The following is a 26,503-nucleotide window of genomic DNA, read 5'->3' as shown; positions in this document are numbered from 1 at the left end:
ACAGTGATGATCTTGAATCTATCGACAGTAAAGGTATCCCCATGAAACTCCCGAGATTCACAGCCTAATAAAGACGATACTAAGTGCTCTCTTTGTGCTAAAGGTGAACCCGATAACGATGAAGATGCACAGTGGAGAGACGGTGATAACAATGACTCTAGCGATAGTGAGGGTAAGCCTCATAAAACTTATCATGGAGATTTATTTCGGAATCAAGATGATACTAACGACTCTCTTCTTGCTTAAGATGAGTTGGATGACAATGAGGAAGATGAGGGGAGGGACCGTGATGATGATGAATCTATCGATAGTGAAGGTAAGCCCTGTGGAACTTGCCATAGGGATTCGCAACACATTTAAAATGATCCTTATTACCCTCTTTGTGCTAAAGGTGAGTTGGATGACGATGATGAAGATGAGTGGAGAGACGGTAATGATGATGAATCTAGCGATGGTGAAGGTAAGCCTCGTTAAACGTATCATGTAGATATACGGCACCTTTAAAAATAATAATTATGACTCTCTATGTACTAAAGTTGGATCACGATGAATAAGCCGAATGAAGAGACGGCGATGGTTATGAATCTATTGGTAGTGAGGGTAAACCTCATAAAACTTATCATGGAGATTTGCAGTAGAATTAAGATTATTGTAATGACTCTCTTTGTATGAAATGTGAGTTTTCTAATGATGAAGAAGATGAGTAGAGAGACAAAGATGATCACGAATCGATCAAAAGTGATGGTTTGCCACATATAGCGTATCATGGAGACCCATTCTAGAATAAGAGATACTAATATCTCACTTCCTACCTGCTACGGGCGAGCCGTATGAATATAAAGAAGCCCAACGGGGAGAAGGTGATGATCTTGAATCTATCGATAAGGAAGGTATGCCTCGTGAAAGCTATCATGGAGATTTCCAGCTTAACTAAGACGATACTAAGATAAACTGTCTGTCCTAAAGGTGAGCCTGATAACGTTGAAGATGCAGAGTGGAGAGAGGGAGATAATGATGATTTCATCGATAGTGAGGGTAAGCCCCATGAGAGTTATCATGGAGATTCATAGCAGAATCAAGATGATACTAACGACTCTCTTCGCGCTAAAGGTGAGTTGGATGACGATGATGAAGAAGAGTGGAGGGACGGTGATGATAATGAGTCTATCGATAGTGAAGGTAAACCTCATAAAACATATCATGGAGATTCTCAACACATTTAAAATAGGAGGAACTAAAGTCTTTCTTTTTATTTGTTAAAGGCGAGCCGGATGATTATAAAGAGGTTGAGTGGCGAGACGGTGATGGTCTTAAGTCTATCGATAATGAAGGTATGCCACATTAAACATATTATGGAAATATACAGCTTAACTAAGACGACACAAAGGACTGTCTTTGTCTCAAAGGTGAACCCGATCACGATGAAGATGCAGAGTGGAGATTCAGTGATAATCATGATACCAGCGATAGTGAGGGTAAGCCTCATGAAACTTATTATGAAGATTCATTGCGGAATCAAGATGATACTAACGACTCTCTTCTTGCTTAAGATGAGTTGGGTGACGATGATGAAGATGAGTGGAGGGACGCTGATGATAATGAATCTATCGATAGTGAAGGTAGGCCCCGTGGAACTTGTCATAGGGATTCGCAACACATTCAATATGATATTTATTACCCTCCTTGTGAAAAAGGTGAGTTGAATGACGATGATGAAGATGAATGGAGGGACGGGGATGATAGTGAATCAAGCGGTAGTGAAGGTAAGCCTCGTTAAACGTATCATGCAGATATACGGCACCTTTAAAATTATACTTATGACTCTCTATGTGCTAAAGGTGAGTAGTTGGTTTAGTTAGTAGAGATTCATAGCAGAATCAAGATGATACTAACGACTCTCTTCGCGCTAAAGGTGAGTTGGATGACGATGATGAAGATGAGTGGAGGGATGGTGATGATAATGAGTCTATCGATAGTGAAGGTACACTGTAAAATGAAAAGAGCCAAATTGACCCCAAAAGCCAAATTGGCCCCAATTTCTCGAGGGCCAGTTTGGCCCATCAAGGTTCGTTTTGGACTATTTGAGCCAAAACGGGCGTGACAAGTACCATTTCGACCCCTCCAAAATCTGAATTGGCCCCTATGAATTCTACTTTGGAACTTTTTCTCAATTTGGCCCTTCCAAGAGCCAAGTAGGATTGACCAATTTGGCCCCAACGAGGTGCAATTTTTGAAAAAAAAAGAAAATATGAAAATAATTTTCGTTTTTCGACCATATTTCGTTCCCTATACTATTCCTTATAAAGTGTTCAAATTTTCAACGGTTCCTCTCGTAACTGAACACCGAGTCACATAACGAATTAATCGTTGGCTTTTTCTCGAGACGTGAGCGTGAGCTGGCTGTGATGGCCTTAGTCGAACCTAGACCACGTGCGTCGGAAACAATAATGAATTATAGCAGCGAATTCGTCACTGAAGAGGCTGTTTCTTGGCTACAGTCGCATGGAATGAGACTTAAGAAAGGAAAGGTAGGCAAAAGAAATTTCTTAACAACGTATTTTACTGCAACTTTACATTCACAAACTTGACCGCTCCATTGATCTTTGTTCGTATCTTATCTTGCAGAAAAAGACGGTTGCGGTGGCCAAGATCTCCTTGCGATCGCCCAAGATGCAGACGTACCAAGGCACTACATCCCTATTATAAAAGAGCGTCTAAAGCTCAAGAAATTGATTGCAATGAACGCTGAACCTAGAGATGACACGAGTTCTTCGTCGGTACGATAATTAATTTTCCCACCAGAGAATTTGACGCATGAATGGTTCGCCTCTTCTCCCGAGTCTTGTTGAGTCTCAGCGGTTTCGCAACTAAAGTCACGTGATCAAATTTTGGCGCCGAGAGATAGAGACGGTTACAGTTCGAATACTGCATTTGCACAAGATGGATTTAACTTATTTCAAGATTCTCTGATTTTAGGATCTCTCACTCTGAATTCTTAATCTTTTTCTTGAAAAGATGAACTGATATTTTTATGTCTATGTCTTTGTTTGCATCCACTTAAGCTGATTTTTTGGCTATCACTCTTTCAGCGTGCAGAATCAAGTCCTTCGAGTAAGACGGTTCAAACGTCGATTGATGATTCAGAAAACATCAGCGATTATGAAAATTTAGAGGTGACATTGGCACCGAAAGAAATGGGTAAATCAATATTATAAATCGCTCAAGGATCTCTGTTTTATGGACGAGGCGACAGAACTGAGCACTGTCTAAGTAAGTTCTTGTATATTAAACTTAGCAGGATGGTGAAGAGTACATTATCGACTACTTTCTTTCGATTATATCCTAAAGGAAAACACACAAGGTGCCAGTTGGTCAGTTAAAGATGACAAATCTCGGGGATTGCTCCTACAAAAATGGCGAGATTTGCTTTATTTTTATTGAAATATATTAGATATGTATTTACTTGCACCATACATAAAACAAAGTAAACCCAATTTTTAAATCTGGTAAATTAAAAAATTAGTGAATTGATAGGATGTTATCAGACAGTTTAATTTTTTTGAAAACAAATATTTACCTACAGGTTCCTCCTGAATGGCTTTCGAAATTCCAACTACCATCGAGGGTAAGAAACTTTTCTTTGTTTTGTTTTTTAAGTCTACAAGCAATCCTTATTTATTCATGAATACTGAACTAAAACTGAAGTGCATAGATGTATGATTTCTTTTCTTGATAAGTACATATACAGTTTGGTGAAAATACATCATTGATGATCACCATTATTGTGTTTTTACTTCTTATGCACAGTTTGCTTACAAATATTTTGCAACTTTGTAGTTGCAAAAATTTACTGTTCTCCGACAACAAATTAATTTGCTCATTTGTTTGTTTTTTTGTACAGTTCTCTGCCTCAGTAGAGTTGGATACCCAGAAGGGATATCTCATCAGCAGTACTCTGAGCAACAGTGGATTGCAAAAAAAAATTATTGCAGAGTATCCTTGTATGGTTAGCAGGATACTAGACTAAGTTGACTTGGAAACTGAATGGATTGGTATGGTCTAAAAATCTATTGCTTCACCTCTTCTGCTTGCAGTGAAGAGAGACAATTTTGTGGTGCTGAATCTCTTGCCTTAAAATAAAAAGTTGCAAAATAATCACTCTCACCTTTTAAGTTCATGACCTGTGTTCTTGTGTGTTTGTCATCACATGCATTTAATGAAGTTGTGACCATTTTGGAGGTACAAGTCCAAAAAACTGCTACTTTGGTACTAAGATGAACAGCTAAAATTTCTGAGCCCATTTGCCAATGAAGTCCAGATACAAGGGTTCAAGTACTTTGGGGTTGTATTAATTTTGCCTTTTTGTTTAGTTTTTTTGATTTTGCAATTTTTTAAAATATTCCTGTTGTCAAACCATTAGATAAATATTGGACATAGAATAGCTGATTTTTTTCAGATATTTTGGGAGTCATACATTAGTTTTTCAAGTCTTGAATGGGAGACAAATTACACACATTGAGCTAAACTTCCACTTCCATTTCTGGTGTTTTAGCTTATAGTTTTAGAAAAACAATATGTACATATAAATATATGTAAATGTGGGGGTAGAGTCTACCTTGGCATAAAGTGCTCAATGCTGTGGTAGTAGAGCTAAGTATACATAAGTTAAAGAATTAAAGAGGACACATCAATTCTCTGTGACTCAAAATTTCGCACCTAAACGCTTGTCAGACAGAACTTTTCTGTCTGACAAACACTTAGGCACAAAACTCAGTCACAGAGAATTGATGCATCCTCTTTAATTCTTTAACTTAAGTGTGTATATATATATATATATTCTTTTTTTCTGGCTACAGGCACTTTTTGCACTTTGGCTTGATTTTAATGTGGTTGTAAAACTTGTTTTTATTGCATAGAGTAGCTGATGTTGATTCAGCAATCAGAGATTATGTCCAGCACAAATTTTAATTGTTGGAGATCTTCAGTACATCAATCAAATGAATATAGTAACAGAGGGAAGTGTAATTTGTCACTTCTCATAAGAAAAGATTCTTGATGCTCTCATTGGGTTACTTGGCTTATTTATATTTTCTTACAATCGGTCAAAGGCAATTTTGACTTTTTTTAGAGCAAGCATTGCTTGAAATTGGGCACAGGCAGACTCTTGTCACTGTTTCCTCTATTTTCAATGACTTAGCAAATGCCTGCGGTAGTACTTGCTGATAGTTTATATTTTGATAATATCTAGAGTAGTAATATGAGTGCATGTATTCTCACATCCACTGGAAGAATACTCTTTGCTGCTCTAAGGCTCTTTGTTTTTCATATGCACAAATCAAACAAGGTCTATATTCTTGTGCAGGAACTGGACCATTTGTTGCCTCTGTCTTATTTTGATAATTTTCTGTACTTTAAATCAGTCTTAATTATAAGCTGCTTTACATTACCACATTTGCTAAGTCATTGAAAAGGGAAGCTTTACTCACAAGTGTCTCTTGGGTGTAATTTCTTGCAATGCTTGCACTGTTAAGAAGTATACTGATTTAGGGAAGAGATCTATTTTAGAAAATGGTTGAATTAATGTTAAATATGTATGTATGTTATATTCTTTCACATGATGTTTCAAAGTTTGTCTGTTTTATACCACAATTAAGATTCTTAATAACTGTAAAATCAGGTAGCATAAAAGGCTTTTACAGAAACAATATCTAGAAGCTAATAAATGAGTGTTTGAAAGATAAAGTATGTGGTGTATTTTCATTATTTGAATGTAAGGGGGAAAATCAGCATGGAGAGGAAAGAGCCCTCTACTTCTGAAGTGGCCCACAATGGAGCTGAATTGGGTCTTTTTAAAGGGGCCATTTGTGAGAGGGCTGAAATTTCGGGGGCTGTTTTGGCCCCTATAAATTTCAAAGTGGCCCCTGTATTTTTCAAATTCACCCTTCACATGGTCCAATTTGGCCCCTACAACGGGGTCAATTCAGCCCCAAAATTGGTGCCAAAAACAGCCCCATTTCAATGGGGCTGAATTGACCCTAAGCAAGTGCCAAACTGGACTCACTCGTTTTGGCCCCATTTTTGGGGCCAAATCAGCTCTTTTAATTTTACAGTGTAAACCTCATGAAACCTATCATATCATAAAGAATATTTAAAATGTTACTTATGAGCCTCTTTGTGCTAAAGGTGAGCTGGATGACGATGACGAAGCCGGAAGGAGAGACGGTAATGATGAAAAACATATGATAGTGAAGGTAAGCTTCATAAAACATATGGAGATTCGCAACACAGAAATTCACAGCTTAACTAAGACGATACTAAGGACTATCTTTGTCTCAAAGGTGAGCCCGATAACGATGAAGACGCAGAGTGGAGACTCAGTGATAATGATGATGCCAGCGACAGTGAGGGTAAGCGCCATGAAACTTATCATGGGCATTCAAAGCAGAATGAAGATGATACTAACGACTCTCTTCGTGTTAAAGGTGAGTTGGATGAGGATGTGGAAGCTGAATGGAGAGACTATGATGATGAAAAATCTATTGATAGTGAAGGTAAGCTTCATAAAACATATCATGGAGATTCATACACATTTAATATGTATAGCAGAATCAAGATGATACTACCGACTCTCTTCGTGCTAAAGGTGAGTTGGATGACGATGTAGAAGCTGAATGGAGAGACTATGATGATCAAAAATATATTAATGGTGAAGGTAAGCCTCATGAAGCTATTATGAAGATTTGCAGCACATTTAAATGATTACTTATAACCCTGTTTGTGCTAAAGGTGAGTTGGATGACGATAATGAAGATGAATGGAGGGACGGTGATGATAATGAATCTATTGATAATGAAGCCTTGTTTCAACTACTAGTTGAGTAGTGTTCATAATTGCCAGGATCGTTTCTATATTCGTTATCATGGAGATTATTCCCAACGGAATTTAAATGATACGAACGACTTTCTTTCTGCGAAAGGTAAGCTGGATGACGATGAAGAAGCCGACTGGAGAGACAGTGATGATTATGAATCTATTGATAGTGAAGGTAGGTCCCATAAAACTTACGATGATTCTATCGGTAAAGAGAAGGTAAGCCCCATGCGACGTGACATGGATGTTTATTGAGGATTAAGATTATACTAATGACTCTCTTTGCGCTAAAGGTGGGGTAGATGATGACAAAGAAGCCGACACTGAAGGTAAGTCCCATGAAGTTATCATGGAGATAAACAGCAGAATTAACACGATACTAATAACTCTCTTTGTGCTAAAGGTGAGATGGATGACGACGAGGAAACCCTGTGGTTAGGCGGCGAAGATCTTGAATCTGTCAATAGCAAAGGTAAACTCCAAGAAACCTATCATGGAAATTCACATCAGAATAAAAATGATACTTATGACCTTCTTTATACTCAAGGTGAGTTAGATGACGATGAAGAAGACGACTGGAGCGACGGTGATGATCTTGAATCTATCGATGGTGGAGGTAAGCCCCCTGAAACTTATCAGGGAGATTCACTCGTTGCTAGAGATGACTTCATAGATACCGAAGCTTCAGTTCCAGATACCGAAGGATTAAGGACGTTCTTGAATTCGCAGATTATTTCGCACAAACTGAAGATACAGAGTGGAGTGACGATGATGGCCAAGAGGTTTCTGAAGGCTATGGAGTTTGTGATTAGGACTCAGAAATTGCATGGTGAAACGACGACGACGAAAACTTTTTAAACTTTTTTGATGACTTTGGAAATGATCTGGAGGAAATCTGAAGCTCAGAGGGAAAAGAGGACCTTTGTTATTTTCAGTTATTTCAATATGATAACTGTTAACCTGCCTTCGTGGAGTCCATATTTTCTGGAAGGGGAGGCCCCTTAATCAGGATATTTCAGTGAAGACAATATGTGACTGCATTTAACTTGATTCCAATTAATGAGTGGAAGTTTCGATTTCTTTTCCTGAAATTGCAAGTCCATTTACAGTTTGTAATCGTAACAATAAAACTCTGACAAGTTAAAAACTTATTTCTGCAAAGTGTGATAACTCTAAGTGCGTAGTGGTGCGATAATGCCTAGTTATCAATTTTCGTCGTTTAATTTGGCTCATCCGCTTCTTCACTGACCGAGTGCCTATCTCAGGGCATGGTTCAATCAGGTTTAGGCTCAATGTCATCCAAATTGTATTGCAAAATATTTCGCGCTCTTAACGGTTGTCACTTAATCAAGGAATGCCATTGGTGACAACAATCGATCAGTGTCATCAAGACTTACAAATTATAATCGCAGAATAAATGCATAGCTTAGATTGTTGCTATTCAACGGAACAACGGTGACAAGGGTCGTTTATTATTATTCTGCGCATGATTTAATGTACCCGCATAGCGTAGTGACTTCTCGTGTACTGCATACCCTATGTATTTTCGTGAATGTTCTTTCGTTTTACTTGAATTACCTTTTTAATTTCTCCTACTTTCTCAACCCCTTCTCATCTGTTCGTCATAAACGAACAGTTGCTTTCTCAATCCGTGGACTTTAGTAGACTTTTATATAGATGTTTGGGTTTAAGCTGTACTAATTGTTGCTTAAGGAGCTTGAAACAGCTCTGAGAGTTCTTCACAGACGCTGGTGCTACTTTGAAATGGTAGATTTATATGGTAATATGTTGATAATAATATTAATAATAATAATAACAATAATGATTATTAGTATGATAATAATGTTGATAATAATAACAATAGTAATGGGAATAATGGAATTTCGCAGTGGACATTCCACGACGTGACTCTTCCTCTCCACTTTTTGGTGGGGGAAAAAACCGGAAGACCGGAGTATTTCCCTCGAGCAAGGCGACAACCAACAAAAAACTCAACCCGGCTACATGTGACACCAGTTCCGGCGATTGAACCCGAGCAACAGAGGAGGGAGGCAAGCGCTAGCACCACAGCGCTATCACCACTGCGCCATCCCCGCTCCTCCGAAGTCGACGCATTGGTATTTTTAGTGGGATTACTTTTTTACTTTTATGAAAATTAACGATTAATCAAGCAAGGAAAGGACGGGTTACCCTACAAATCGTGTAGAGTGCAATAAAAAATTTAAATTCAGGGGCGCCCGCTTGCCACACTCAAACTGCACGGTGTTTTTTATCGGAGACATTGCTATATTTGGTCATATTTGTTTTCTCCGTCATGTTTAAAGGTCAATTTCGTATCGCAACGTTTTACTTCTGAAGTTGAAACTTAGGTCAACCAGCTGAATTATATCGCTTCAGCACCATTATTATTTTTATTTCTAAGACCGGAAAGATTGCTTTTAATCCGAGGCAGTCGTGTTCAGTTCACACCAACTTTACCTCCGACAATAGCGTTATCGTTGTGTACGTTCTCTTTAACATAAACAATTGAGGGAACAAATTAGTGGCGGAAAAACCTATTCCCCCTTCCGAACGCGACAAAAGTTCTTCTTTATGGTAGTAGTGTTGCTAAAAGGAATCAAGCTACTACACTTGCTAGGCGAACGTTAGGAAAGTAGAGAGTGTTAGTATGTTTAGACTGAAAACAGCAATAACAAGGACAACTAACGCTAGCACTAAGACTGCCACACTTTTGAGCTGCATCTGTAAATGACTCTCGCAGAAATTATGTAAGGCCATTTAAGCCCTGTTTTTTGTGGACTTTACACTTATTTTGCTTTTCGCTCAAAACACTCGGACTTTAAACTATGGTAACATAAAACCTTACCAAATTACGTTCGATGTTTTGAAATGGAAAGCTATTGACTTACGGTCGGAATTCTTGGAGTTCATAGGATTGAAAGGTCCCTTCTTAAATTTTCGTCTCAAGACGTCTTCAAAGGAGATGAAGGTATGAATTTGAAATACATTACATGCTGCTCTCATATCGCTTGCTGAATAACTAAAAACAATAGAGCTTTACAACGATACTTAAGAAGTTGTAATTATGTACTATGCCCAAAAACGTTCTCTATCAGAAAAAAGTAAAGAAATCGTAGGAGAACACTGTTATAGGTTTGTTCTTCTAATGAGGGATCTCTAATATCTAAGGAGGTCAATGTATTTAACTAAGCTCCAACCAGCTTTATTCAAAGCGCTCAAAGCAAACTTTGCCCCTTTGCCATCGAACGATTTTCATACGTGCCTTGACCAGAGGATTGAAGTTTGAAATGGTGGGAGAGGCATGGCAATCATTATTAATTTCTTAGGGTTATTAGAAAATACGTAAACCGTTCTACGGATTTTATCTCGGAAAATCTTCACCAGATTTTTTATCAACTTCGGGGATCTGTTTATTGGGATAGCCTTGCTGTTGAGTGAATTTCAACCAATTAAATACAGCCATTTAAAAATTTTTATGCCGCTGTTGTTGACGGAAATATCTCTAAATTAAGGGGGCCCTCTGGTTGAAATTTGGTAAGATTAAAAAATTTGTTGCTTAATTTTTTTTTTGGAAAATATTTACTTGAATCTATCAAGATTTTAAATATGTTGTTTGTTTTTGCATAAATTCTTTTGCAGAGTCAAATAAACGGCGTTGTTTTGAAGGTTGCTTTTCCGCTGCCACGGTAACTAGTTCAAAACAACCGAATTTTCTCGGCTTAAATGTAAAAGGAACACTCTGTTCCACGTTCCCGTGTTCCCAAAAATCCCATAGTTCATTCCAAATTCTAAAAGTTATTTTGGAGGCCTGGATACACAGCTACAGGAAGCTACAGGGAGCAGCGAGCTACAACAAGGTCTGGCAAAGTCGCCAGTTTTGATCAAAGTGTATCAGTTCACAGTTTATAAATTCCGTTTTAACGAGGTATATGATTATGCTAAAGCTGGGGGAAAAACAGTCTGTTTTAAAGAAAGGTATTTCAAATAAGTGTAAAGGGTTCAAAGGTGTTCAAAAACAAACTGTAAATATCACGTTCTTCGGTGAAGATGATGTGATGAGCGAAATGATTCCACCACCAGCAATCCCGGTTTCTTCGCGAAAACTTGGCGCTTGTGCGGTTGATACCTCTTCCTCGGACGAAAGTAGGTAAAATTTCCGCACAGCCCCATCCTACATTATGCATTCAGTTCTTGAACAGAGAAAACAATGACAAAAACAATACATTTCCGTTGGGAAAACAGATTTGTTTTACAATAGTATGGGGCTGTGCGGAACCTTTACCCGAAAGTATATGATGATGACTTAGAAATTTCTCAAGGACATCGCCTGATATCAATGGAAAGTCTCAGGAAGTTTTTAAACAAAATACATACTCACGTCCCATGTGCCTCAGGTGAGTCTGTTGAAATTTTTGCATTGTGCTACTTATCATGCTGGAAAATATGAAACAAAATCCATGATCACTAATTTATCTGGATTTAAACTAGGAAATTGATAGATTGTTTCTTTTAATTTCTCGTGTAGGTAAGTTGAAGTATTAGAGAGCACTGTAAACAGAATGGGGATGAGCAGTTCAGTCTTTGTCAAGTGTGACTGTGGCATGATAGAGTTCTTTGTCACTGGTGATCACCCCTCCAACGATACCACTCCAAGGAAAATTCAAGGCAAAGATCTGAATTGACAAATAGTGTACAGTGCATTTGTGATGGGAGTTAAAAAAGAGGGAATTGCCAAGCTGTGTGAAATGCTTAACATGCTGTTCAGTATGTCACTCACAACCTGTGAGTGATAATGCTAAACTGGAAGCTAGGAGAAGGGATTCAGAGAGAATTAAACAGGCAGAGAAGAGAGTACAAAATCAGCACAAGAAATACAGAGTTGCCAGCAGACAAGCTAAACAGTGCAATGAGGATCTCAGGATGCGTGGAAAGGGTGTGACATGTGCAGCTGAGACTCTTGGGGAAATAGAATCTTGCAATGAAGGTAAAAAGAAGAAAAAGACTAAGTAGACCAGGAAATAACTTTGGGCATATTTGTTTCAAAATGTTCTTGCCAACATATTGTGTTTTTATGTTAAAGGCCAACTTGGACCCATATTTCCATTTATTTTTTCCTTTAAATTGTATTTCCTGCAAATATGGATTTTTCGTGAAAATCTGGGTGCCCCCTGAAATTTCTCAGGATGTATTTGTGCAAACATCACCAAATTTGCCACAGATATTGAGACATGACATACTAGAAACCTATTGAGCAAAATTCAGTTTGACTGAAAAGTATTTGAGTTTTGAGGAGTTAATCTTTTCTCGGAATGAATTGGTCGCCATGGCAACATTAATGATCAAAACTCAATTTTGCTCAATAGGTTTGAAGTGCTTTTTAAGTAGATCCATGTTTCTTAAAACCAGCTCAGTTGGATGTATTTTGTGCTTTAAATTTGAGGGGGCAGAAGAAAGGTTTAAAAATGATAGTCTTTGTATTTGTTAATTAGGTTTAACCCTTTAACTCCCAAGATCTTATTGTTAATTCTTCCCTCTAGCTGCTACACATTTCCTCGTAAATTAGTTATGAGAACTTGGTGCTAGATCAAGATAGCAGCTTCTCCTTGATAAGTTTGAATATTCTCATTACCTGTTTGCTGAATATTGTTTGGGTATTATAGGGAGAAGTTTCTTGTCAATCACTTCTGGGAGTTAAAGTTTAATAATGCTTTTCACCACTGTACAAAATCCTACTATTATGATAACTACTAATAAAAATCACAACAATAACTAATAACTAATAATAACCATATAATATTTGTTAAATCTTGACTACCATATAAAAGTACAGTAGTTAAAGGAAAGCAATAGGGGGAAACTGAATTCCCATATAAAAACTGCTCTCCAAGGCTAATATAAATAACTATACGCTGTATAAGAAAGAAGCCACTGAACATGTGAAACCATGCTCTCAGTGAAAGGTGTAACAACCTCATTATCCATCTCTTCAGATCTTTCGTGAAATACACTATGAAAGAATTTATTAAATATATTAGCTTTCCCTTTGGGTGTAAAGGTAGATTGACCATTGTATTCAGTACAACTGGGAATACTAAAATAACCAGTGCATAATTTAACAAAGGACCAAAACAACATATTTCTAGTTCGCTTTATTCAAACTATCCTTCACCCTATTGCTAAAGGACTTGAATTGAGCCCAATTAGCAGTGCGTCCCTTGAGGATTTTGCTTTCCTCCACAAGCGCCGTTTCTTTTAAACAAGGATTCGTAATTCAGAATTAAACCATGGTATATTCCTTTTATACTTCAGGGACTTTGTTGGAATATTACGTTCAACTGCTTCCATAAACAGTGCTTTCCATGCATCCCAAACATCATTCATATCATCCACTAAGAAAGCAGTTGTCCAAGGCATATATGAGAAATCGTCCCGTAGACCATTCCAATTAGCAGAACCAAAGTCATGAACAATCCTGGAGGTTTGCCTTGGTCGTGAGATTTTGAGTCTCAAATTAAATGCAATAGAATTATGATCAAACACTAAGGTCAAACAACAAATCAGGAGCCGTAAGTAACACCAAATCCAATATGTTATCTCCCCGTGTAGGATTCAAGACCATTTGATGGGAAAAGTAATCTTGAGATATGGAGCAAAACATCGAGGATAAAGTATCAAAGCCAATAGGACAAGACGGATTGGACCAGTCAACCCTTGGGTAGATTGAAATCTCCAAGTAATAAAGTTGTCAAAGTGCATCCACCTCTCTCCAACAGGCACAATGATTTTTCTAACTCCAGCAAATGAGAATAAACAAATCTGGTCAACTTTATTATTGGCTGGTATATAGGGTCGTATACTTTCCTCCTGCTAATTTTCAGCAGGTTACCACAAATGGTTATGATCCTGTGACTGTTTTAGTTATGACCTACTCTGTTTGTGGATTTCAACCAAAGGGCCTCTTTAAGTTCTGTTAAATAATCCCCTTATTTTTTCGTTGAGCCGAGAAATATTACCCTTTGAATTGCATTGGTTTTCTGTTAGTGTCATGATGTTAAGTTGACAGCTATTTTATTTCCCTTTTTTCCAGTAACGATCTGGCATCTAGCACAGTAACTTTTGGTCAAGCGTAGCGTCATTCAAATAAACGTTTACGACAGTTTACGAGAACAAAAGGAATCGACAACAGCTATCAACTTCGTTTACGAACCCAGCAGAAAACTGAAGCAATTGAATAGGTTGTAATTCTCGGCGTTAATTTTCATACTACACAAAATTAAAGAAGGGAAGGTAGAGGGGGCTCGTAGGCCCCGCCTCCGCCGCTCCCTCGTGCCAGTCCTATATATCCTAAAGAGCAGGCTATTAGCTTGAATCGTTCTTGTTGGCTTCTTCTTGATTCTACTAAAATTTTATAATACTAGATTAGTGTATATGTTTTGCGTTTTAACAAAATAATAGCTGATTCTCTTTGAAATTAAGTAAAATGAAACTTCAGTGCGCTTGGCTTATATATTACTTTTCTAGTTTTGAAGATAACTGCAGTGACTGTAGTTGTCAATAATTTAATCACACTTTATTATGATGTATGTTTTATTCCATATAACTCACTGTTTTCGAAGAAAGATGTTTGCATCATGAATGAAAATATTCTTGTGGTACATAGGTAAGTCAGGAGCCCATCAGGTACGTTAAATATTTATGGAACAACGGATTCAAAATTTGTACAATGCACAGTAATTTTTCCTTGCCAAAATCGAACAATAGCAAGCTTCTAGGAGTAAGCTTCATACATAAATGTTTCATATCAACATTCTACGTTCTTCGTTTTCATATATTTTCTTGTGTTGTCATTACCGTCTAATTGTTCTAAGAATGCTAAAACTTTGATCAGCTTGTTACACTGACGAGTGAAAAGGCCATCATTGCTGCTGGCAGCTTTTCTTTGTGCATAGCAGTGACATAAATCGACTTGTACTTTCACCTGCAGTAGTTTGAAATGCTTAACGCGTGTGATCCTATTGTTTCAGCAAGTCTGCTTTCACTTTCATAAGATAATAAGACTAGCCATAAATTTACTCATTTCCCCAGAAATTGCAGATCATCACAATCACCCCGTAAGATTTCAGCTTGTGTTGTTTCTTGTTGCGCTCCTTCATTACCAAGGTTTGCAAAAATTATTTGTTTGAACGGGTTTTTCGCGAATCATGTTCTCTTGCTCAAAAGTACAATAAGCTGGAGATAAACCTTGACATATAATAAAATAACCATCCGAATGTAGAAATCATTAGATAAGTGACATGGCACAAGCCAGATGGACCATACTCACGAGACGTCAATGAGATTTCTGATGCTTGTCAGAGGGTTTCATGTCTTTCAGAGTGGCTACTTTGATAGCACTAGTCCCTCATGAGATCATGCTTGGAGTCAAGACGGATAACTTATTTGTCCGTGAGTTATGTGCTTACTTTAAAAATTGTGCGATTAAATATTAAAAAAGCCATTTCACTATATTTCATTTCTTTGCGACTTGCGAAACATGCAATCGATCTATCCAGGCGCGAATGATTTTGCCCGGCACGCGAGTGCGAAACGTCACGCGCGCGTGTTTCTTGCGGACTCGATAAATTCTTTGTCAATGACATTTGTTCATCCATTTATTCGTGGTGGGGTGCATAGGTATGTTGTGGTGCGTCATACGCTGGTGTAAGATATGGCAGTTTCCCTTTGGTTCCTACGATCTAGCCTATGTCGCAGTAGTCCTTTACTGCTTGTAGGTTCGTGGAGGCACCAGGGTCACGAGCGTGATATCCGCGCAAGAATGTTGTTGTTAGATCACGCGCCCACGAAGTCGTTCGGTAAAGAGAGAACATCATGCGAGGTCTAAAGTCTAGTTTGTCTTGTGCGGCGTCTAAAGTCTAAATTCCTCGTATGCACAGCCTGGAAAATGAGATTTTCAGTTTCGATGTGATATCACCAGTTACTGAAATTTACTAAAAGGGAAGTCGACCCGAGAGAATCAACCAGTTTAATATTAAATTTGCCTCGTACCTTTAGCCACAGTTAAATTGATTTCTATCGACATTAACTCATTTTCATTCCATATTTTATTTTTTGTGGACAAACTTTAATTAATAGTTGGGCCTAATTCGTACTGAACAAACTCTCTTCAAGATAGACAATTTCTTGCATAAAAAACGCGGGCCATCTAGAGTGCTTGAATGTTATTTTGAAATCTTTTTTTCCATCTGAACAGCGTCATGTAGCCTCGGACTCGAGCTCGTATTGGTCTAAAGTATTTGCATTGTTGAAATGAGCCTGAGTTCTTGGCACTCTTTATCGAAGATTTGATTCGGCAATTTCATCTTCACCCTCGTTAAGTCTTGTTTTTTTTTTTATAGACAAAGAAAGCCCGACCATGTCAAGAACGACTCCTAAACGTAGATAGGCGCGCAAGTGTTAACTCTGAAGAAAAGGTTCCCGCTAACAAAGAAACGCACAGGGAACTTGTTCCTTCAGAGAAAACCCACATAACCACGTGTACGCTGTTCAAGATCCCTATCGCACGACCCGCGAACGTCAAAGTTCAATTTTTTCACGTGTCGGTGTCATGCGGATACCTCGGATCATCCGCAGCAGCCAATCAAAATGGGTATCGTTACTCCCAGTTTAATGTGATTGGATTACCGTCTTTACGTAATTTTGGACGAGATAAAACTGTTGTACATCTCATTATTAGTTAGTTCTCCTAAAATGACAGACACATTGGATATTTCTGCTCGAATGACGATCATAGAAATGGAAGCTCCAGGTCAGGCAGATCCGCCGGTAGGTAGTAACTAACGCGTAGAGACTTTCCACACGATTTGGTTCACCACTGCCCAAGGTAATAATTCTCAGTGACTTCGAAAATGTTTTAATTTTTTCGATCCTCTATTTTTTAGAATTCCAATACAGCTTACTTGCCGGTAGACGAGGAGGCAGGAAATGGACTTCACGAGGACGAAGAGGGTGAAGAATTTGATCCTTGGGCTTTGCCTGAACTCCAAGATCTTGGCCCTAAGTGGTCTGGTAAGTAGTAAAGCTTTTGTTGTTGTACTTTTTGATCTTGTCATGAAATTTATAGCATTTGTGAACCGATTTTCCCGTTCAACACTAATTCTGATTTTGGCGGGTCCACAGAACTTGATGGATGCGGCAAAGTGAAACGAGTGTCTTTGGCAGTTGCCAAGGTCATTCTTCTTCTTGGTCTTCTCTATGTATTTATCTGTTCACTGGACTTCCTCAGCAGTGCCTTCCGATTGCTTGGAGGAAAAGCGGCAGGCGAAGCATTTGCGTCTAATAAAATTTTGAGTAACCCGATCGCTGGCTTGATGATCGGCATCTTGGCGACGGTTCTTGTCCAAAGTTCATCTACAACCACATCCATCGTTGTTTCAATGGTCGCTGCGCAGAGTAAGTTTGATTTGGTATTTTTAAAAGAAGCATTTTAAATAATACTCCTCAGTACAAGTTTGTGTTAAATATTTGTTGAATTCTTTATTTTTGTTAGCAATCAATCGTTTGGGGGTGAAAACTTGGAACACTTCTCTAAGATTTCGTACAGTTTTTTAAAAATTTTCTTCACTTTCCTCGATGTTTTTCGGGTATTAATCGTAGGTCTAGTGAAAACTATTGGATACGTTAATAGGGTAAAATTTCCGCACAGCCCCATCCTACATTATGCATTCAGTTCTTGAACAGAGAAAACAATGACAAAAACAATACATTTCCGTTGGGAAAACAGATTTGTTTTACAATAGTATGGGGCTGTGCGGAAACTTTGCTGTTAATAGTTGCCCCCATTGCCAGTGTTGAGGAACATTTGACACCTGTTATAATGCACAATTTTGTTTCCGAACATAACTAAATTTTTCAGTGTTTTAACTTCACTTGCAGCTCTTTAAGACTCTAATAATTTCGTTGACGAAAAATTCGATCTTCAATAAGTAAGTATACTGAAAGGGGTTCTCGTCAAGTGACGAATTTCAGTGATGTTATTTGCGTGGTAGGTGCTCTTTATGTTGCTCTGCCTCATTACCTATAGTTCTGATTATATTAAAATACCGAGGTTTGTTAATTTGTGGAGGTTAATGTATGCAAGGGCCATATCAGACACGATTTTTTTTTTATTGGCAAAACATTAAATTTAAAACTTCATGCCAATCAAAGGAGATTTGTATTAATTACTTAAGATGAAATTGTGATGTTTCTTGTCCATCATTCGCTCAGAAGTTGTATGGTGACTTGTTAGGGGTAAATATTGGTCTTGAATGTGGTCTTTTGACTGAGTCCAATTGTGTTATTTTAGCTAAATTTTGTTGACATAAACAGCCTTGCTAGATTTATGAATTAAATTGAATTTTAGTAGATGTAAAAGAGTATGTGTACATTTTTTCAGTTTTAGATGTTGAACCTGCTATTCCAATTGTGATGGGTGCCAACATAGGAACATCAGTCACCAACACCATAGTTTCGCTTGCACAAGCTGCTGAACGTAATGAGTTTCGACGTGCCTTTGCTGGTGCGACAGTACATGATATATTTAACTGGCTGTCTGTGCTCATATTCCTACCCTTGGAGGTTATCACGCATTTCCTACTTCATCTTACTGATGCGTTCATCGATGTACTTCCTTTGACTCAGAAGAAAGGAACCAACAAAAAGTTGCTGAAGAAATTGACAGAACCATTTACTAAGCTTATAATTCAGTTAGACAACAAAATTATAGAGAAGATTGCACTGGGAGATAAATCATCAGAGGCAAAATCCCTTATCAAAGACTGTTCACCCAAGGAAGTAATAGAGACTGTCAATAAAACTTTGAATGGGACTACTTTTTTGGAAAATGTGACAACAATTGAACCTGCCTCATGCAAGTTTCTCTTCCATGGTACTTCCCTGAGCGACACTAAGGTTGGCATCATAATCCTGGTTCTCTCCATTGGCCTGCTCTGTATCTGTCTTGTCAGTATTGTTAAGGTTCTTCACTCCATGCTTCGTGGTCAGATGGCAAAAATCATCAAGAAGACCGTCAATGCAGACTTCCCTGGACCATTCAAACATCTCACTGGCTACTTGACAATTCTTGTTGGTGCTGGTCTTACTATGTTGGTCCAGTCCAGTGCCATCTTTACATCAGCCCTTACACCTCTGATAGGAGTTGGAGTCGTTACCATTGAACGAGCCTTCCCTCTTACCTTGGGTTCAAACATTGGAACAACTGCAACAGGTATTTTGGCTGCTTTGGCAAGTTCGTCAAATCTGGACAAGGCCCTTCAGATTGCCTTCTGCCATCTATTCTTCAATATTTCCGGTATCCTGGTGTGGTATCCTATCCCTTACCTGCGAAAAGTTCCCATTGGTTTTGCCAAGTCATTAGGAAACAAAACGGCTGACTACAGATGGTTTGCCATTGCATACCTGGTGTTTGGCTTTTTCCTTTTTCCAGCCGCTGTCATTGGCTTATCAACTGCTAGTTGGCAGATTCTCCTTGGTGTAGCTGCACCCCTCCTACTTCTCTTCCTGTTCATTGTCATTGTGAACATCTTTGTAAGGAAACCTCCTGGTCATTTAGCAGGAGTCTTTGAAATCCTTTTGAGGTATCTTAATATCCTCATCTTACCAGTGAGGTCACTTATCTACTTTCTTTGACTTGCCAGAGTGACTGGTTTTTGTATTTATTTAGTCTGGAGCCTATGGTTAGATCAGTAGTTTTCAGAGTTATTCATTAGAAGATGAAAGCAGTTAAAACATGCTGATTTTTGTTTTTGATTATTTTATTTTAATTAACCCTTAGTGTCTTTGAATCATTTATTTTGTCTGATAAATGCAATTAAAACGATCAAGTTTTTTTTGTTTTGTGGCAGACATTCTCCAATTTGTGGAATGGGAGAAAGGAACTCTGTGCTAATATGTTACAATAGTAGCTCAATCATGTAGTTTTTCTTTGGAAGCTATTTGGCAAAATACCTAAAACATCTTTTCAGATGGCTAAAATTAAAAGAAGTGAAAATTGCTCTACTATTTGGCATGGTGCAAACTTCCTAGTAATGTGAGTAATCTCTTTAGTGACTAAACTTTGTTCCCTGCTAAATGTTATATACATTAATTAGTGGTTCATGTAACAGTGATCTTAAAACTACTTTGTGGGTAGTGATATTTTCGTAATTCTTGCTTCCTGTTTTTCAGGTTATGTAAACCCTATTTACATCCAAAAAAAAATACATCTATGGATTAGTGTGCAGGAATTGTAGCTAAAAAACCAATTATCTTTATGATCAAGTTAAACGGTCATGTGTCTAGTCTGACTTCTGATGCATATGGGGTTTACATGTAGATACAGTAACATGCTATGTTAGATTTGTACATTGCTTTTAATGTTGAATAAAACACAGAGCTTGCTTTCATGCTAAGGTAAGTTTGTTATTTATAGTATCATAACTATTGTTAATTTAAAGGACATTGTATTAATGTTTGTTATGAGAATAAACAATTCAATGGGTTGAGTTAAATGAGTTATATATTTTTTATTTGCTCATTTCGGAGTAAACAAGCCCTTTGTCCCATAATATTATTTATAAAGAATGCAAGAGGAAAAGGTCATCTTCAAATTGGTCACCATATCTCTCTTTTTTTTTTCTCAGGAAGGTTTCATACATTTAAGTATGAGAATAATAGCTCGGGTTATAACTGTATTATTTTGTCTGATCATCATTTGTTTCATTTTCCAGGTTCTTCAACATAACAGAAAGTAAGCTGGCCGAAAATTAAACCAATAAGAATAGTTCAAACAATGCCACAACTGGGCAATTTAGAAGAATTTTTTTGAAAATATAACCTCAGCCACTGAGGTGTATTAGTTATGAATAAGGAGTCGGCCTTTGAGTGAAATTTAAACTTTCACAAATTGGAACATGAATTCATTGCAAAAAAAAATGCAAAGTCTTGAGGTAGGCTTGTTGTCTTTTTCAATTTTCTTTCATTTTTTGTTGCAGTTTCTCTTTAATAAAAAAAAATTGTTTCTTGACAGTTTGTCAATATTTTTGTCTGCATAAATGATATGAATCAGACCAAAACAGCAAATCACTTTGCAGACAGCAGGTGAATATACAAAGCCCATAAATTGTAGAAGTCTGAACTTTTCATGAATTTTTTTCTCTCGACAATCAAATTTTGTTATGTCAACCATCAGCATTTGTGCAACAGTTCTGCTGCTAAATGACCATAACCTTATTTTATTTGTCCAAATTTGTCTCTGAAGATTGTGCTGAAGGTCATCTCAGAAGTTATGTAAAGGCTTCTGATATTTCTTGGGTTTAACAAAAGACCAAGGCAACATTCTCAGGGAAATGACAGCAGAGTCTGGTTTAGTGTTAACAGGCCTGAACGATGTGTTATGCCTCATTGAAACTGATCCATTTGTGACTGAAAGAATGATTGATAGCCATTCATTAAAAAGACAGCTGAGGCGAAAGATGTGCACAGTTGGGGTGAGATTGATGATTAACTGAATGCTGATGGTTTTCTATTAGCGTGTTCTGTTCCATTCGGTTGATTTTATTTGTTTCAACTAGTGTCTTGGACCACCATAAAGGGCTTTGTTAAGTAAACCTGTTGCTGTTGCATTGTATGCTGACTTGAACTGGTTCAACATTGTGATGGGAAAGTCGGAATTACTGTTTGTCTTAGGTGTTCGTTGCTAGGATGAAGTAGTGTATACATCGATTTAAGGATTAGCTTATTTTGATCTAGTAAGAGGAGTTTAAGAGAATGTGAAAAGCTCCAGAATTTGAACGATCTTCCAAAATTAATATCACAAACACTCGCTGATTAGCGTTATGTCACTTCCGGTGAAATTTTGTCTCATCCTAGCAATTAGCAGAAAAGAATTTAAACTTCATTCCCTGGTACATCTGCATACTTGATTTCTTATTTAATCCTTTAACTCCCATGAGTGACCAAGACAATCTACTCGCAATATCCATACAATTTCAAGCGCACAAGTGATGGAAATAGAGAGTAGTGGCAATTAGGGGATTATCAGTTGATTCAGTAACAAATTCTCACAACTAACATCATGGGAATTGTGCAGCAGTCAGTAATGAGAATTACTAATGAGAACTTGGGAGTGAAAGGGTTAACTGGTGAGATCTTAGAGCCTACCCTACCCATAATTCTTAGTTGGCTGTTCTTGAGAATTGGGCGTTTGATTCCAGTGATGTCCCTTAATTAAGAATTTGATAGAGTGTTAAGACTTGGAAGTTTCAAACTGTCCCCTCTTGCAAGGGAGAGGGTCCTAGAGAGGGAAAACAATTTGCAATAACAGTCAGAATGCATTTGATAGGCAATTAAACTCGAACTGGGAAAATCCTTTCATTTTACCCTTTTATTTTTACATAAGTGCTTTCTTACATCTCATCATGCCTAAGTACCGCGTGAAGGTTCTATGACGTCACCTTCCCTCCCTCTCTCCCACATCTCGACATTCGGCAAAATAGAAAAGGTCAGAGCATATCAATCTGTACTTTCTTAACATCGCTAACTGGTTAAACAGCCACTTTATTTCTCCTTTTCATGCTCTTTTAAATTAGATGTAGTCCGAAATGAGCGCTAGCTTTACTGTTTGCCCCTGAGGCAGTGATCAGTTTTATTTCCTGAGGATTCAGTGACAAAGATCTACAAAGATCGCCGTAGGATCTCTTTACCTTTGCCAGAAAGCTAAGTATCATAGAAAAATAATGAAATTCAGATTTTACCTGAGCTAAAAACTGATACATCTTGGTAAATTGTAGAATTAAGTTAAGTTTTGTTTACTGTTCTGCTTTCTTGTCACGTAGGGCAGACAATTGGTTTCAAATACAGCTCTCTGATTGGCTACTATGCCATCCGTATGTAATAATTTATGCGATGCTCGCAAATTATTTCTCCTCCTTCGCGACTTTCTGTGTCAAATTGTGGTTAAAATAGTCGGTATTTTGGGATGAAAATGTGTTTCCATCGATTTCAATCGTTTCAATGACGTATATTGACAAACAGAAGTGAAAGGTTTTCTTCTTGAAGCGAGGAGAACACAGTTTTCTCAAAAATCAAAGCGGAATATGTAATGAGGGATATTTCATGAATCATGGCGGATTGGGTTGAATATTTCTCTCGACACACACCTCCTGGAAACCTGAAAGAAGTGAGGGCATCTGTCTGTGAATTTGCAGGTAAACATCGGGCAGCTGGAAAAGAAATAGTGTTTGTGACGGTGAGTTGTTAGTCTATAGCTTTCACAGATATTTTAAGAAGAAAACTACTCGGGCCGGAAATCCATGCATATGCACATACACTCCTTAATCTGACATTACGATTAAAACATGCAAGAAATAGTATATATTATGACATAATAATGTTACTAAAATTCATTTATACTTCCAAAATTTAGAATTAATCGAGTTGCTTTAAGCAGAATTGTCATTTTGAGAGGTGACGTGCTTTTGCTGCGAAATGCACGAAAGCTAGTCGTGATCAGTTGAGCGTTTCAACAGCGACCTTATGATTTTAATTGTTAATGTTTGTGCGCAATAATTTTCTCGAAGTTCGACAACATCTTGAGAGAAGTGTTTATGTTTTGATATTGGGAATTAATCCCGCAGTTTTTGGGGTATTTAAATTTTGGAAATAACATCGGTTTGTTTGTGTGTATTTGAGCGTAACCTTGCCAAGATTATTTTAATCCCCGAGAGTGGAGTATATTTGCATCTACTCTTGGTTCCGCTTGTGTGAATTGCTGTTCGTTCTCAGATGCGAGCTACGCTATACTATTATAATGAAAATGATACATTTACATAATGTTTTATCCATAAAGTATTCATAATTCTCTGATTAAAATATCTGGAATTTTGGTGCGCAAACTTACACTTGTGACTAGAAAACGGGGACACTAAATCAGAGTAGTGCAGATACGAAATCAAATTTTCAGCTTAGCAGAACGGATTATTCCAATCTGTGTATTGTGCTCTTATGAATATTCAGTCATACGTCGATCGCAATCCCAATTATTTTGGTGCAAAAAATTAAAATAGTATCAACTTGGAATTTTGTCATTTCTCTTTGTGGCAACAGACTAAATTCCCTGGACACAAATCGTTATTGTTAAATAACCATAAGGAGGAGATTTGACTTTTTTTTATGACAAATGAAAGCAAGGAATGTCATAAAACCATAGTGTGCTTTATCCATCCATAGAATGGTTGACAGCTCATACACTGTAGCCTTTTGAAGGAGAGGTATGCTCCAGATACCATCCAATTTTTATTTCTGTCAGTTACCCTTTACACCATGATAATAATAATAATCATTATAATAACAACTTTGTCTAAGGAGTGTGACACACAACAGTAATTCAACTGATGAACTAGTGGCCCTCGATCCTAAAAGTACAGTAATTAGAATTAAAATGTATTTTAGGATTATAAAACTGGTTAACAGGTCTATAAGAATGCAAGCTGAAAGTGAGATAAAATAAAATATGCTGCTTGGGTCAGGTTAAATGGCATTCAGACTGAGTGCACTAAATTTGAGTAGATGATACATATAAGCAGGACAGCATCCTTGTAAATGCTTCAAGACTAAAGTTCTCTTATTTAACTTAACTTTGTAATAGAAAGGGAGCTATGCTAATTTCTTAAAGAGTTTCATGCTGTTTGAACATGTGTCAGCTTCCAAGGTAACCATCCATCACATCAATTAGCATATTCTCCATACATTTCCTAAGTTGCTAACAAGGAGAATTTCTGTAACAATGAAGAGTTCATTTAGTTAATGAGTATTACCTTTATTCTTGTGACCTTTATGTGAGATTCTGGTGTGATATTGTATTCAAGATATAGATAGCTTTTAACATATAAGTTTATTACACAAGGTATTTTGAGATTCCAAAGAATCTTTTGTGCTAAAAACTTAACCATGGTATGGAACTGGAGGAAGGGGGATTTTGGGGTGTCCATCTCCACCCCCCCTTGATAAGATGAAGTTTTTATTCAACCACTTACAAACCTTATAATTCAGGAAGCAAAAGAAGTGTAAATCAGAAGATTCTACTTGTTGTGAATCACTAAGTGCTTATCTGACAAAATGTCCTTTTCAGTAAAACACAGAGATTGTTGTTGAGACAGTGGAGTTGGTATCTTGGGTTTGATGGATAGTGACTGCCCCTTAAAAAAATTCCTCCAGGTTTCTTAATTTTTTAGGCTGAGATGAGTGAGCAGTTTCTCATTTGATTGTAACTATTGTTCTTGATAGTCTGGAGGCACTCGTGTACCACTGGAGGAAAATGCTGTTCGTTTTCTTGATAACTTCAGCATGGGAACCAGAGGATCTGCTTCTGCTGAGTATCCTTGATAAGAAGCTATTTGTATGAAGCTGTCTTGATGGGTGATTTGTCTGTGTTTAGAAATTGCAACTTAATGATGTATTGTGTTTAAAAAAGATCTTGTTTCCACCACACATTTCTGAGAGCTTATTAACAGTACTTACAGAATACTGCTGACTTTACAGGTGAATTTGCTTGAACAGGCAAAGTGGCCAATCCTAGTGAATAAAACTGAGTGAGTGATCAAAGTCTGTAAAAGGCTCTAGAGGTTACAAATTTAGAGCTCCATAGATTTATCAGGTGCTCAGACTTTTCCTTTTTTTTTTGGTTGCCAAAACATAAGAATCAAATAATGTTCATCATTTGTTGATTCCTTGACCGTTAATCCTTAAGGTATTTTCTAGAGCAAGGTTATGCTGTGGTATTTCTACACAGGCAGGGATCATTGCGGCCTTTCACAAGGCACTTCCCAACTGAAGATGTTCTTGATCTGTTACAACTCAAAGACATGCCTGATGGATCTACTCAAGTTCAAGGTTGGTTATTTTTGGATTTTTTTTTTTCTGTTGGAAAACTTATTTTCAAGAGATAATCAGAGACTTGGTTGCCAGGTATCAAATTTGTCTATTTTCATTTTTTCTTCCTATCATTTTTTTTTATCTCTAGTGAATGCAAGCAAAGTGCCAAAATTGACCCAAGTTCTGAAAATTTACAGACAGGTATGCATTACATTTTGATACCCCTAGAATGCTGATGTTGTGTTGGAAGATATCATTAATAGTATATAATGGGGCTCTTTGGTGGGAATTGTTTGTGTGCAAGTCCCTCTGGTTTGCCTTTTGAGACATGACATGTTCTTATGAGTCCTGAATAGAAACACCCCCCCCCCCCACCCCCCTCCCCACTTCAGGAAAACTCTTCAGAAGTGAGCATTTTATATTTAGGATTAACAGATTTTTCTGGCTTACATTCAATTTTGCATTTGGATACAACCTAGGCAAATGGGGTCCAATACTCAGAGTCTTAACTTACTGATAAAATTTATGCTAGGAATAAAAATGTGTTTTGAAAAGAGACACTTGTCTTTTTTGAATGCTGCTTTCATATGACTTTTTAATGCAATTTTCTGATAGGCACCTTTGAAATGAAAGCCATATTAAGCCATACATTACAAGTCCAACCATGAAAGAAAACTTTGTAAGCTCTTCTATTCATTTCATG

General features: G+C 37.4%; 2 protein-coding genes and 1 long non-coding RNA gene across 5 annotated transcripts in view; all 3 read left to right on the top strand.

The window, feature by feature from the left end:
- The first annotated feature begins 1,981 nt into the window (after positions 1-1,981).
- Positions 1,982-5,609, top strand: LOC149039984 (uncharacterized). Of its 2 annotated transcripts, XR_016179562.1 has the most exons (4): positions 1,982-2,528; positions 2,626-2,777; positions 3,090-3,625; positions 3,902-5,609. It is a non-coding gene; the product is annotated as an uncharacterized LOC149039984 (long non-coding RNA). The 2 variants fall into 2 exon arrangements; XR_016179563.1 differs by lacking the exons at positions 1,982-2,528; positions 2,626-2,777 and having other exon boundaries at positions 2,804-3,270; positions 3,584-3,625.
- An 11,029-nt stretch (positions 5,610-16,638) lies between these two features.
- LOC149039983 (sodium-dependent phosphate transport protein 2B-like) lies at positions 16,639-19,578 on the top strand. Its single transcript, XM_089181499.1, has 4 exons — positions 16,639-16,713; positions 16,830-16,956; positions 17,068-17,340; positions 18,326-19,578. Exons 1-4 carry the CDS (start codon positions 16,639-16,641, stop codon positions 19,576-19,578), a joined length of 1,728 nt encoding a protein of 575 aa, XP_089037625.1.
- Positions 19,579-22,422: 2,844 nt separating this feature from the next.
- Positions 22,423-26,503, top strand: part of LOC113680872 (uncharacterized) — a 14,948-nt gene continuing 10,867 nt past the window's right edge. The window contains exons 1-5 of one of the 2 annotated variants that reach the window (XM_089181992.1): positions 22,423-23,176; positions 24,157-24,197; positions 25,213-25,301; positions 25,676-25,818; positions 25,949-26,001. In XM_089181992.1, coding sequence (XP_089038118.1) covers positions 25,273-25,301; positions 25,676-25,818; positions 25,949-26,001 — 225 coding nt within the window. In that variant the 5' untranslated portion in view covers positions 22,423-23,176; positions 24,157-24,197; positions 25,213-25,272. The remainder of the gene's footprint in view (positions 23,177-24,156; positions 24,198-25,212; positions 25,302-25,675; positions 25,819-25,948; positions 26,002-26,503) is intronic. The other variant, XM_027197920.2, reaches the window with a different exon arrangement.

This window comes from Pocillopora damicornis, chromosome 9, assembly GCF_964200805.1.
Source record: "Pocillopora damicornis chromosome 9, jaPocDami1.2, whole genome shotgun sequence".
Classification (NCBI taxonomy): Eukaryota; Metazoa; Cnidaria; class Anthozoa; order Scleractinia; family Pocilloporidae; genus Pocillopora; species Pocillopora damicornis.
This window is presented reverse-complemented; position numbering and strand designations above follow the sequence as displayed.

Coding starts and splice junctions, on each gene's coding strand:
- LOC149039983 (XM_089181499.1), top strand. CDS start 16,639: ATGACAGACACATTGGATATTTCTGCTCGAATGACGATCATAGAAATG. Junction 16,714..16,829: donor CAGGTCAGGCAGATCCGCCG/GTAGGTAGTAAC, acceptor TCTATTTTTTAG/AATTCCAATACAGCTTACTT. Junction 17,341..18,325: donor TTCAATGGTCGCTGCGCAGA/GTAAGTTTGATT, acceptor ACATTTTTTCAG/TTTTAGATGTTGAACCTGCT.